Below are 14,650 nucleotides of genomic sequence, written 5' to 3'. Positions count from 1 at the left end.
TTGGTCTTATACATAAGCTGGACTCAAATTGCTTTCTCAATGAGGGACCTGTCAGTGCTGCTAATGAATTAATTTTCAAAATCAGTATAATTTTATTGCAAAATCCCAGGATTAAACTACTGAAGAAGCAATCTTAATTATCCGTGAGTTCAGTTGGGATTCAATTAAACCTGAAGCGACTGAGATGTGATTTGAGAACACCTCTAGGCTACTCCTGGAGCCTGGGCATTGCCGTGAATTTATCAAACATTTCCTCACAATATAAATGCGTGCCTGCTTTAATTTTTTTCATTAAATCGAGAGCTGACTAACAATGAGTTGAATTGGCAGAAGCTGAAGGCAGCAGCATTACATTTACTTTTCCCTGACACCAGTGAAAACTGCAAGTGGACATGAATTCATTGACTTAAGCTGTCAGATTGTCATTGAGCTGACTGATGGGAATTGTTTGCAATAGTTGGTCACGTCTTGTTGACTCTCAAGCTGTTGCCCCAATGCATTTGGTAACTGTTGCGATTGGACAGCAGTAGGGAGTGGTTATTGATTGGGGGAAAGCAGAAAGTTCAGCAAAGATATTCAAAGGGATAAAGTCAACAAAAAGGGTTTGTGCCAGAATCTTTATCTTTCTAGGTCTTCCCCATGCTGGGTGGTGTATGAGACAGATAACGGATGTGCTTACATCTGTTGCTTTTGCAGGTTTTTCCAGGGACTGGTTGCTGTTGGCGGAGGATATAGGATGGGGTCATCATTCTATGGCAGAAGGGAGTGGAAGGAGATGAATGGGACAAAGTTCAGATTCTTCATAGGCAAGAAAACCAAAGGGTTATTGGATGGGAAAGTGAAACTTGATGCACAAACAGATCAAATTGATCTTACAGTATGACAGAGAAGGTTGAAGAAGCCAAATGGTCTCCTTTAGCCCCTGTTTTGTACATGTGCATGTTAAACACAGCTGACCAGGAGACCTTACCACTCTTACTGCCTGCCTTGGGTGTATTGGAAGGAAATACAGGTAGATGGCCAATCCATTTGTTCTCATTATGGGTTCACCTTGCATGACCATCAAGTCCTGGAGTGGGACTCAAACCCTGAGATTCTAGTTGAGGCATAGACACAACACCACACACCACCCATTCCACATGAAGGCAACTAATATTTCAAAAGAGTTTGGGAATGATCAACAAATACATCTGTTCACTGGAAGATAAGGGAATTGGATTTAGAAATGACAGGTGACAACAAACTCGTAGGAAGGGTCACATGCATCATCTTTGGAGTCAGGAAATTAAGGATTTCACGGGCCTCTGTGCAACTTCTAGGCTGGAAGTCTGATGCAGTACTGAGGGGCTGTTACACTACTGGATGTTGTCAATCAGCTGAGACCTTAAACCAAGGCCCCAGTTCATCCTCAAGTCAATGTAAAATGTCCCATATTGAAGAAGAATGAGGTCGTTTTTCAGTGTCCTGGCCAATGTTTATGCCTCAACCAACGTCACAGAAATAGATTGTCTGGTCATTAACTCATTGCCATTTGTGGGAGCTTGCTGTATGCAAATTAACAGCCACGGACAGCATGGTGGCTCAGTGGTTAGCACTGCTGCCTCACAGCGCCAGGGACCCTGGTTCGATTCCACCCTCGGGTGACTGACTGTGCGGCGTTTGGACATTCGCCTTGCATCTGCAAGGGTCCCCTCTGGGTGCTCCGGTTTCCTCCCACAGTCCAAAGATGTGTAGGTCAGGTGGATTGGCCATGAGGAAATGCAGGGTTACAGGGATAGGGTAGGGGTGCGGATCTGGGTGGGACACCCTTCGGGGCTGGTGTGGACTCAATGCGCTGAATGGCCTGCTTCCACATGGTCGGAATTCTATGATCTTGGTCGAGGGATAATTATTGGCGTGGGTCTACAGGAAAGCTCCCCCACTCTTCTTCAGAAAAGTTATGTGGGATCTATGCTGCCCAGCTGAGAAGGCACACAAGGCCTGTGTTTAACACCTCAGAGGAGATGTAACCTCGAATAATGCAGCACTCTCTCCAGAGAGTGCCAGTCTGGCTGATGAATTCCAGTTCTGGAGAAGGCTGTACGTATCTTTGTTTGAGTGTTGCCTTCCTCAAACAGAGGAGGAGAAAGCATGTGCCTGGGGGTTGGTGGTGGGAGTGTGGGGGACAGGGTTAACAACTGTTTTCCCTGCTTGCTTCAACCTAGAGAGATTTGCCATTACCCATTGATGCAACTAAGCTTACAATGACTGCTGCCCATGCTGTTTATGGGAAACATTATGACAATGAACATAGATTTCAATGAAATTGTTCAAGACTCATCAAATGCCACTGATTCACCAGACAATTACACACCCCCCTCCCCTCCAACACTAAAATGTAGGCTCAGTCTATATTCTCTCTGCGGATATCATTAAAATAAAATTAGCTTCCCTATATTTTCATCGGTGCTTGAAAAGCAGTATTTATTGATTTGAGGCAAATTAACATTAATTGCCCACCGAAAACAAACAGCTCAGTTGCAAGACAAATAAATAAAAGATTGTGCAGGAGGCAGGCTCCATGATTAATTCCATTGTGTAGATGAAAAAAAGACCCATTGCTTTTGGAAGAGCCTGCAGCATAATTCCTTGTTAGATCGTAAAATTCACACTAATGCTTGCAAACAGCATGTTTGGAGTGCAATTACTGCACCCCTTGCAGGAATAAACCTTAAGTAGAGCCAGATAATGTTTCTTAATGAGAGGGTATCCAGTGAGTGATGTTTGTTATCACCTGCCAACTGGATTGCCATATATCCAAGTATCCATTTGCTGAGGTGCAGGATTATTTTGAGAAGTAAAGGGTGTCAAGCACATACTGTATAATATTTAATTCTCTCAGTCACACTGATAGAAGCAATGAACCCTTGAAGACCATCCCGTTAAAACCCTTCTGTTGTTGGTAACTGGCCTGGGATGTTAAGGACTCCATTCTGTTTCCCAGCCCCTTTCTTCTCTCCCAGTCTGGTCCCTCCAGCCCCTCGTTCTCTCTCTCTCCCTCTTCTCCTCCATAGTCCTCTCCACATCCTGTACCCCAGACCAGCACCACACCCTTATTCCAATCCCTAGCCCCTACCCATTCTGTTCATCAATGCTTCCCTGTTCTATTCACTAACCTTCTCCTCATTCTACTCCCCAGTCACTCCTGATCTTTTCTCCCTCCAGTCCCTATATTCTAGTCCGTAGCCCTTTCTCCATTCTGTTCCTCAGGACCTCCCTGACTCTACACCCACTCCACCATTCCTCTACATATCTTTCTACATGGCTGTTTTTGATGTGGTGCCCTACTTCCATTTAATCCTTTTGGGAGAGGAATTAAGAAGCATTTCAAGGAAGCAGGGCAATTAAAACCTTGGCTCCCTCTCAATTAGAATTTGTTTCATACAGACCATGTGCTTGCCTTTGCTGCAGCCCTGGCACTGACCTGGGTTTTCCGATAGTCAGTCATAGAGTGGTACAGCACAGAAACAAGCCCTTCAGCCCAACTCGTCCATCCCGACCAGGTTTGTTCCATAACTGACAACCCCCTGCCATTGGATCCGACAAATCCCATTCGTGTCCAGGACACCGACTCTCGAACCCTAGTTTCTCCCATTCCAGCTTGACACCCCTGCCCTGCTGCCCAGGCCTGGTCCATCCCCGTTTTGAACCTGACATTTCTCCGACACTGCTGGATCCTCACATTCCCCCTCCCATTGCCTCCTCTGACCTGTTATCTCCCAATCACCAGGACTGATCCTAAGCACACCATCGCCTAGTGGCCTCTCTGCACGCTGGCATTCTACATACCTGTCACCCTAACCACTTGGCTTCCCCCCCAACCACCCTGGCACCCTACCCCTACCACTAGCCACCTGTCACCCTACTTACCTGGCACCTTAACCTCACAATTACCTTATGGACTTTCCGTTTGATGCAGTTGTCAAAGTGACTGTCTGCGACTCCGAATCTTTACGTTTCAGATTCCAGCAGCTAGGGGCATATGGTTTATCTTCCTTTCTCAGTTCTACACTAGAAAGATGTAGCAGAATGGAAGGACGATTCCACATTTCTGAGGGAGCCTGGTGTTTAATCACCTCTTAGAAATATGGAGCGCTTTTGTGGTGTAAAAATGAGGTAAGGAGGCATTGTGCGAGAGAGGCTGCCACTTTTGGGAAAATCTGTCCCATGTTTTTCCGAATCTCAGTTTTGAATTTAGTTTGACTTTTGATCGAGGGAGCAGGTGCCATGACTGAAAGAATGACACTCACTGAGATTTAATGAAGGTTTAATCAAAGGCTCTTCTTACTGCTGCTCCATGGAGTATTTGACTACGCAGCTCTGAAGGGGATGTAGAACATGGTATTGTTTCTCATCCAAGTACTGTGTAATGTTGAATACCCAAGCCCTCAGTCTGTGACCATAACAGCTGGAAAGCCACAGCCAGATTAGCCATAATCTAGTACCAGAGCAGCTCATGGGGAAGCAGTCCCAGTGCAGTGCGAGGGGGAATGAATCCTGGAGCAGCGCGAGGAGAAGTGAGTCCTGGAGCAGCGCAACTTGCCTTGGTGCAGCTGAGTGCCGGTGCGGACCAGACTGGAGGCTTGGAGCAGAGTGGGACAGATGTTGGGTCGTCAGGTCCACATGCTGAGCTGCTGCTGTTTGAAATTCTTTACCAGACTGTAATGTCAATCCTTTGACTATATTATAGCCGTCTCATTTCTGACTTTTTTTTAGACACTGTAAGTAATGCTACTACCTTGCCTTTCATCCCTCGTCTGTATCCAAGATTTGTACCCAGGCACATATACCTAAGATGGCGCCATTAAAGGCAGCCATTGTAAAAACTTTTCAATGTACTCCTGTACTGGAGTACATGTGAAAATAAAGAATATTCTATTCTATTTATTGGTAGAGCAGGTTGGAGAGCTGAATAACCTACTCCAGATCCTAATTTATATGGCCTTGGCTGATTAGAAATGGTTCAGAAGACTGGGGAAGTTAGTAAACTCATGTCTGTTGGGCTTAGCTGTGTCTCAAGGTGGGCATAGAGGTGTGAAGAAACCCAACTGATGTTAAGAACTTGGGAAGTAGAACTGGGTTCAATTAGTTCCCGTCTTATCTCTGAACAGAAAGGTTTATTCCATATTGTCCAATCAGTAATTTCCCCAGCGCAGTTCACTAAAATTATCACCATTACAAAAGTCAGCTGTTACCCCTCCCTATCTCAGAAACTACTTCCAGCTACAGTCTGTAATAATATGAGGGCTATGCTGTTGGACAGCAACAGGTGTTATTGACGATGAGGATATCGTGAGGTTGGTGTGAGAGGACATTTTACTGGGATTCCTACAAGCCCAGGCTTCAGTACATGGTCATTAAAATATGTGCAACGGTAACCTTCCAATTCTGACCTCATGTGTGCTGCGGATTTTAATCACACCATAATTAGTAGGTGTGCCTTCAAGTGTCTCAATCTGAAGAATTATCCCCCCCTTAAACATCTCCATTTGTGGTTTAGTGTGGTTTTGTGTCTGGTAATTCCCTTGTGAAACTCTTCGGGAATGTGTCACCATATTAAGGTGCTATGATAAGTTGTTGTTAATTTTGGAGCTGGCAGGACAGGGTTGCATTCCAAGTTTGTGAGTGACCTGGTTGTTTCTGCCAGAAATCAGGGTGAGGTTTTAAAAATCAGTAGGATAGTACAAGTCACCTTCTCAAGAAAGATCTCGTCACAAATATCCCACAATAAAAGCTGTCCTGATTGGGGTATATCTTAATTTGAGACTGTTCCCATTGTTGAGAATTCCTGGTGGTTGAGGGTTAGATGGAAGGTCTTGTTTGAGGGTCATTCAATGTAGAGTGTTTCACGCTGTGTGTGTGAAATAGGAAGGGTTTAAAGAGATATAGGCCAAATTCTGGCAAATGGGACATGTACAGATGAGGATATCTGGTTGGCGCAGACGAATTGGACCAAAGGGTCTGTTTCCGTGCTGAATAACTCTATGACTCTATGATTCTATAAATGGAAGCTCCAAACCTGATTCTGTTGACTTTGACATGACGACCTGTCTTTTTTTGTTTCCTTTTGCAGTGGGAAGAGGTGAGCGGTTATGATGAAAACCTCAATACCATCCGCACCTACCAGGTCTGCAATGTCTTTGAGTCCAACCAAAACAACTGGCTGTGGACCACTTTCATAAACCGTAAAGGTGCCCATCGCATCTACGTGGAGATGAGGTTCACTGTGCGAGACTGCAGCAGCATACCCAATGTCCCGGGATCCTGTAAAGAAACCTTCAACCTGTACTATTACGAGACTGACTCGGGCCTGACTGTGCAAGGTGCGGCACTGTGGACCGAAATGCCGTACCTCAAAGTGGACACCATCGCTGCGGATGAGAGCTTCTCCCAAGTGGACTTTGGCGGCAGGCTGATGAAGGTCAACACCGAGATCCGCAGCTTTGGCCCGCTGAGCAAGAATGGCTTTTACCTGGCCTTTCAGGACTATGGCGCCTGCATGTCTCTTCTCTCCGTCCGGGTCTTCTTCAAGAAATGCCCGAGCGTCATCCAGAATTACGCCACCTTCGCTGAGACCATGACAGGCACAGAGAGCACCTCACTGGTCATTGCTAAGGGCACCTGTGTGCAGAATGCCGAGGAGGTTGACGTGCCCATCAAGCTGTACTGCAACGGCGACGGAGAATGGATGGTGCCAATTGGGAGCTGCACCTGCAAGGCGGGCTATGAGCCAGAAAAGGCGATGGCATGTAAAGGTAAGATCTGCCCACGTACACCAGGGCGGTGGTGGGAGGGCAAGGGCGAGGCTCTCTATGTGCCCTTTCAGCATTTTGTCATTCAATGCATGTGTTACTGGACCTGACGGGAAAAGGGAGGTTTATTTGTGAGAACATTGATATTGGACGATCAAGCCAATTGAACTTGAAGTGCGTTAGAGTAGCAGTGCTCAGTATCTTTGAGTGAAGGATTATTGAATGTTGTGCAGTGAAGATGTGATTCGATGAAAGACAAGAATGTGAGGAGCAAGTGGAGTATTGAGCCGACGGACTGCGCATACGTGCTCCATACGTTGTGATATACAATCTGCGTATGTTCCATTCATTGTTATTGTACCTTGTGACTCCTCCTACACCATTACTTCAGCATGGTGTCACTGTAGGACACAGCTGTGGGGCTTCCAGCACAGCTACATGGCTATCCACAGCACGTTCCACAGAGACAGAAACACTGTTGGGACCACACGCAAATCATAAATGTAGTACTCAGCAAGTTAGACACCGCAATCTATCAACTCTAATCCTGGATGACCCTCGTCCTGAGTTCAGGTCCAACCAGGTAAATTGCAAAATTGATACTCATGGACTGGGATCAGCTAAATTATTGGATTGAAATAATAAGCTAACTGACTCATCAATTTCCGTCATAATAGAAGATTATTGTGTCCAAGTTTGGACTTGATTTTATGCTTTCCTGTGTGGGGGGATTGTTTAAATAAGTGGCAACCGTGGTCCCAACAGCAGGCCATCTCCACCCTGGTTATATTTGTGGCGGGAAGGCTGCTACCAACTGAGTCATTAATTAATGCCCAAACAAAGTGTCTCTTTCCACCGCTGCTGTGGTTCACCCAGAGATGGGCACATATGGCATCATGCAAGGAACACGACATGCAAGAGCTCCTTGTGTTCTCCCGAGAGGATCCCTCACTCAAAGGTACCCAATGACTGATTGAGGGACAGGGCATTTGGAAGGCGCGGGTGAAGACAGACACCCCTGCCCTTGCTGCCAAACCCGCTCCCATGACATTCAGCCATAGAGTCATAGAGTTGTACAACATGGAACAGACCCTGCCGACCAGATATCCTAAATTAATCTAGTCCCATTTGCCAGCATTTGGCCCAGATCCCTCTTATTCATATACTCATCCAGATGTCCGAGAAATTCCTGCCAGCATTACTAATCTTTGCGTGGGTTGTTCCGGGGGCCCTCTGGTCAGTGTAGGAGTGGTCACTACCTCTCCCAGTGGTACTGTTAAACAAAAGAGCTGCCAGTCTTGGATTGGCAAACAGCTCCCTGCAAAGACCCACCATACCCTGCCCAAGGTGTCAACAGGTTCTTCAGCTGGCTGGTTAAACCAATCCAGGGATGCCTTTCTTGTTAGCTGTTTTCCTGAGGTGACGCATAACCTAGTTGGTTGGACAGTCTGTTATGTTGTTTAAAGAGTTTGAAGCTGCACTAATCATAATGGGACATCATTCAACTAACAGCAAGGTACAGTTCCAGTGAAAGGACAAGAGTAAATGAGGTGGCTAAACTGGATGAAAATATTACTGCCTGCGTGTGTTGGTTAGGTGTAAGGACTAAATTAAGCTAAAGTCAAGCTTGTACTCAGAGTGAGGCAAAGTGATGAATCTGTTATTGTGCTGTTCTGCCCTTCACACATTTGTCAGGTTGCACACAGTTATGCAAGTATTGCTTTTTTTATGCATTCACTTGCCAGACAGAAACTCTTTGTACCTTTCAGTTGACTTGACAGTTATCACATAGTGTAATTATGCCCTCCGGCTGACAGACTTGCTTTTAGAGCACTTTGTGAGCCATTTTGACATGGTTTTTTATCGAGCATGCTCAACCGAAATGAAGTCCTTTTCACATCACACCATCCCCCCACCCCCCACCCCGACCCACTCCCAACCTTCTCTCTCCCAATGCAAATTGAGCCTGTCTCTGGCATGCAGAGAGGCAGAGAGACAGAGAGACACTTTCACGCCACATTGTGGTCTTAAAACACAACAAATGAATCAGTCTCTGCAAAGTCATTTGCATGTGGAGCTTGTTGATTTGAGAGTGCAGTTTTACACTTTAAGTACATAACAAGCCACCAGCTTCAATTAACATACCTGAGCCTCCCAGTTTCAAAGGGCTCCTGAACTGCATTTTTCACTGGGGTTGGGTGGGTGGGGTGAGTGCACAAAGATGAAAGAATTTGAATGAATGGTAAGGATTAGAATGGGGAAGGTCATGGGACAGATAAGGCCATTCAGTACTTCGAGCCTGTTTCTCCACACATTGCTGACCCCAAAGTTCATTATCTTAAAATCCCTAAAGTGCAGAAAGAGACCATTTGGCCCATTGATTCTGCACCAACCCTTGGAAAAACATCTCACTCAGACCGAGCCCTCCATTCTGTTCCCGTAACCCTGCAGATCCCACCTGTAATCCACCTAGCCTGCACATTCCTGGACACTATGGGCAATTTAGCATGGCCAACCCACCTAGCCTGCACATCTTTGAACTTTGGGAGGAAACTGGATCACCCAGAGGAAACACACGCAGACATGGAAAGAATGTGTAAACGCCATACAGACAGTCACCCAAAACTGGAATTGAACCTGGATCCCTGGCACTGAGGTGACAGTGCTAACCACTAAGCCACTGTACCACTATCTCCTCCTCCCCCCCACCCTTCAATATCGTTGAAACCATTTGCCAATTGAAATCTGTTAATCACAGCCTATGAAAGATGCAATTGCTCCCTTCCCCCAAATGTCCATCAGCCTTTGAGGAAAAGAAATTCCATAATTTCACTACCTTGTATGATGAAAGTGATTATTCCTGACATCCAACCTGAATCTCGCAGCTCACTTCTTTTAAAAATCTCATTCTTATATCTCATTCTGGATATCATCACCAATTGGAGTTGTATTTCTGTTTCTAACTATCAAGTCCTTTTTATCATTCCAGACACTTCACCACTCAACCTTGTAAACTCAAAGGAGTGTAAGTCAAGTTTATAAAAACCGTCCTCACAATTTGAGCCCTGTTAATATTCTGGCGAATCCATCTGAACTTTTAGCAGGTTCTGTAAATACTTCCTGTGAGCACAGTAATTGAGATGGGTTCTTGCCAAGTTTTTGTATAACAGAAGCATCACTCTCTCACTTTGGGATTCCAGTCTTCTTGAGGTATAGGTCAACATTGTGTTAGCCCTTTTTTTTGTTCTCTCTGTGTACCCAAACTTCAACAGCCCCTTACAAGCTCTGTGAACTCTTAACATCTAGAAAGACAAAGGCAGCAAATACATAGGAGCACCACCTCCTGCAAGTTCCTCTCCAAGCCACTCACCATTCTGTTTTGGAAATATATCACCGTTCCTTCACTATCACTGGGGCAATATCCTGGAATTCCTTCCCTAACAGCATTCAGGGTGTATGTACATCATATGGACTGCTGCAGTTGAAGAAGGCAGCTCACCGCCACCTTCTCAAGGGCAATTAAAATTCCAAATTCAATGCAAGCCCAATGAGCAATGCTCATATCTCCATTACGAATGTCAAAAAATGCTTACTTGAGTACATAAACCTCCTTGTCTGCCACAGTTTCTGGTATCTCCATAATTAATAAAATATTCTGATGCATTTTTCCCAGATGCAAAGTGAATACTCTGACACCATGTCACACTAAACATTATGTGGCACATTTAGTGTGTCCTTAGAATGACCACAAAAGCAAAATGTTGTGGATCCTGAAAGCCTGCAATTCAAACAGGAAATGTTGCAAATACCCAGCAGTTCAGTCAACATCCGTGGAAGGAGAAATACAGATAACCATTTCAGGTTATCCCATGGTCCTTGATCCTGAATAGCTTGTCTCTAACTCCTTCCCAAGATCCTGTAGATCCTGCCTTTCAGCCTGCTCTTATCCCACTTAACTCTGTTCTGTCTTCCCTTGCCCAGATTCCTTCAATCCATGTTCTTGACACTTCCAATGCCCTGCACTAATTTTGAGGTTTCCTGGTCCTAAGCTTCTCATTATGAATATCCAAACTCTCTGGACCCCCATCGCCCATTACGATGGACCGAGGACTCTGCACATCTTCCTTGATTGCAGGCCCAACCAGTCCCCATAGACTGCCAACCATTTCTGCCTGGTTGAAGTTGTTCTTATATTGTACAACATCTTCCTTAACATTGTCTCATATCAAGGTGTTACATTGTATGAGCCTGCATGTCTTCTCCCTATGTTAGTGCAATATATGAAACATTCCTTGTTTCTGACCTACTCAGGCCTCCTCTGTCACCTCCTATCCAATACATTGATGTCTATATTACCCTGAATTTTAAAGTTTCACAAACTGCTTCCAATTTCCCCTCCTCTCACCTTTATGCAGTCTATCTCTGACTGTTCACTTCCCCCTTCTCTTCATGAAATGACATAACAAAGCATTTCTGAGAATGAGGATGAAGATAATGATGAATCTGAACAAATTATATTGGTCACAAAGGATATTAGTCTGTGATCAATGTGTTAATCACAGACTCCTTTAATTGTGCCATGTTAGACAGTACTGATGCTTCGATAGTCTATGACATCAATTATTTAATATGTTTCTTGAATTAGTAAGTGATTGAGGATGAATGCAAGGCTAAGGAACATAAAAATATTATTTGAGTTAGCTTAGTGATAATGATAACACGTTGAAGTCACTAAAGAGAATTTTGCATCCATGTTAACAATTGTATGAGTATTGATAAAGTCTTTAATGAAATATCTTGGCTGATGAGTGAATGGAAACTTGATTTGGAGCATGATAGTGCAGTAATGTTTGGAAAGTCAGTAAAAGTGCAGTTTACAAAGATATCCCTTTAATCCAACTTGATGTTTCTAATCAGATTGTTGGAGAAGTACTATTGCATGAGTTGATAGGAATCTGACAGTGATACAAGCAAGTTTCATCGAAGTCACACAGGGAATGTACTCACTTGGATTGTCAAAAAGTTAAAATCCTGCTAAAGATGCAGATATATTTCTTGAAAAATTGGCAAGACTAAGAAGAGATTAGCAAGGAGTGTGAAATCTATGAAAAAAGTTCCTGGTGCACCATCACAGCCCATTGTAAGCTTTCCATTGGACCTCAATGATATAGTTGCAATGGATCTGACAAGAGAATTATTTTTGTTCTACATTTTGCAAACCTGGCAACCTAGGGGTGGTATTTCAACAATAATACTTAGTAAAGACAAAAGAGCCTTCATGTAGAGCTCGGTGGGGACAGCAATGATATTTCTGACTGATAACAGAAAGGAGTTTGGCAGTGGTGAATTCAATGATGTGTGAAAGTCAGAAACTTGCAGTTATGAATTCACCAATTAAAGGTGCAATCAGCATTGGACTTTTCAAAGAGATCACATCATGATCAATAAAATGCTACATGAAATCTTATTGGATCAACCAGATTTCAAATTGACAACCACTCTGAAATGAACAAGTAGTCAGTGGGTGAAATCCCACAGCATTTTCTGTGCTATGCAACAATGTTTCTTCACTGAAATGTTACTACAGTTGATTAATTTTTCTGCACATTTGAAAATACTTTATGCAGGAAGGTGAGAGTTCATCAAGTCTGATATCAGGAGAAACTCTAATGACCACTGAGGTACATTATCTGAGAAGAGACTTATTTCAGAAGGTTTAGGGGTTCATAGGGAAAGAAAGGTCTTGGTAAGGTAATAGGTCATGAAGCTTATCAAACATGGTCATTAGATTGTTAATGTTCATCCTCATGATTAATCTGAATTGATTACTAAAAAAAATTGCACTCTGAGATAGAAGGAAATGAGATGTATCTCAGAAGTGTTTTCTGTTGCAGATCTTGAGCTGGGGAATACAGTTCATTCTAGCATCTGTGTCACTTTTCAATAGGTTTGCTTTTGCCATTTAAGGCAAGAAAATTCAGTCAATATTGATACAGGGAATACAATCAATCACGGTCTGGATGGTGATAATCTGAGTGTTTTTGTCACACATGGCCAAGCTATCAAATTCACAGAACAATTGCCCAGAGTCGGTTCTGGGATGACATATATTTCAGAGGGGCACAGCGACTGTGGCACTTTCAAGAAAAGTGATTGCAAATTCAAATACTGATTGAATTTTCAGAATTTGTGTGGAGAAGAAAGTTCCACAGACTGCGGAGTGTGGGAACAAAATAGTTGGAGAGAGTTTAGAGCTTATTCTGAGGTACCTGATCAGGAATGACTAACGTTGTCACATAGGTGAATTTGTACTGAGAACATGTTTGCCGTATAAGGCAAAAGCAATGCTAGTTGCTCAGGCTTTTGAAGAGTGACTGGGTGATACACATGTTAGAGTGGATTCCCCCAATAACTGGAAGAATAATTTTACAAATCTCTTTGGTTCTTTTAGTTGCATATTCATGGAGAGTGCACGTTAATCAACCTTTCTGCAGATTGATACTTTTCTGAGATAAGTGTTTCTGAAGCTGCCCAAAGAGGCAACAGATGCATAGAGGAAACTATGGAAACTGAACAAATGTGTCTTTGTCCAGGAAGATGCTTTGAACATGTATCATTTTTCAATGTGCTGAAAACAGATCGTGTTCAGCTAAATTCTGACCCCACAATGTTTTATTGGTATTAAAAAGGCAAACCTCCAGGCATCTTCCTGATACAAGATGATTTTTCATGAGCTGGTGCCGCAGAATGTGATTTAAAAAAAAATAAGATTAGAATAGAATTTAAAATTGTGATGAAGGTTCAGAAGATATTATTATTATTTGGGTTCACATTTGGAAGAAAAATGGATTTCAGTTTTCAGTTTTGTGAAGGTCTGACTTTTTATGATTAGACAAGGTCAGAAAGTTATTTTTCAACAGCATTTTTAGGAAATCATGTGATCCTAGTTAAATAATTGGCATGCCTCATGAGGAAATCATTGTCTACTATTTGATGTACATTTTTTACAACCCAGAGGAAGTTGCTGAGAAACAGGCCATTTAGAGAGTACAAAGCTTTAACAGCTATTTCCAACCAGTTAGGGCGGGGACAAGTCCTAGAAAGCTTGGAAGAAATCTCCAGAAGCAGAAATCTATGGAAGTTTCAGAGAGAAGGCATCCTATGCGGCTGTTAAAGACATGACTTTAAGGAACTTTAAGTAAATAATAGAGCTAATTTAACAGTTTGTTTAAAAATCTATGGGAGAGGCATTATTGAAGAAAATAGCCTTGGGTGAAAGCAGAAGAATTTTCTGAAAGGAAAACTGATTACAACCTTGCAAGCTGACCTTTTGCATCAAGATAGGGAAGAATCTTTCCTGAGGTCTGAATGTCTAATTTTATTAAGGGGTCAAAGATTTCTGATATTTGCAATGAGTTTGTTCTAATAGTTCTTGTATCATATAATACAGTTTTTGATTTTTTTCAGTGTAATAAACTTTTATGTTCTTTTATCAAAAGTGCTGTGACAGACTCTTGTGACTATGTTCACCATGGTGGATAAAAATAAAATTTTCATCCTGTCAAGCCTGGTGTCACTCGGGGATCTAACTTGTCCAGTATTATCATTATCATAACAAATTTTGGGTGAGGCTTGTGAGATTGTTAAATATACTAGTTTAAATGTTAAGTGAAGCAGGTCTGATATAATTTAGAATCAACGATCCTAATCAAGACACTGTTACACCCACGCTGATTAACCATACTAGGTCATCAAAGAATAATGATGTTCTGTCTAAAGAAGAGACAGAACCTGATTAGTCAGTTGAACTTGGACTATTTTTGATGTAGTGGAGGTAAGTACCAGGATGAAGCACTCTA

General features: G+C 43.1%; 1 protein-coding gene across 2 annotated transcripts in view; it reads left to right on the top strand.

The window, feature by feature from the left end:
• The window catches only part of LOC109915386 (ephrin type-B receptor 1), a 442,994-nt gene that overhangs the window by 156,610 nt on the left and 271,734 nt on the right, over nucleotides 1-14,650 (top strand). For both annotated transcript variants that reach the window (XM_048604552.1, XM_048604551.1), the window contains exon 3: nucleotides 6,113-6,794. In XM_048604552.1, the coding sequence (XP_048460509.1) occupies nucleotides 6,113-6,794 (682 nt within the window). The remainder of the gene's footprint in view (nucleotides 1-6,112; nucleotides 6,795-14,650) is intronic.

This window comes from Rhincodon typus, chromosome 13 (assembly GCF_021869965.1).
Source record: "Rhincodon typus isolate 14 chromosome 13, sRhiTyp1.1, whole genome shotgun sequence".
In the NCBI taxonomy this organism is placed as follows: domain Eukaryota; kingdom Metazoa; phylum Chordata; class Chondrichthyes; order Orectolobiformes; family Rhincodontidae; genus Rhincodon; species Rhincodon typus.
Note: the sequence above shows the minus strand (reverse complement) of the source record. Positions and strands in the feature narration are given on the sequence as shown.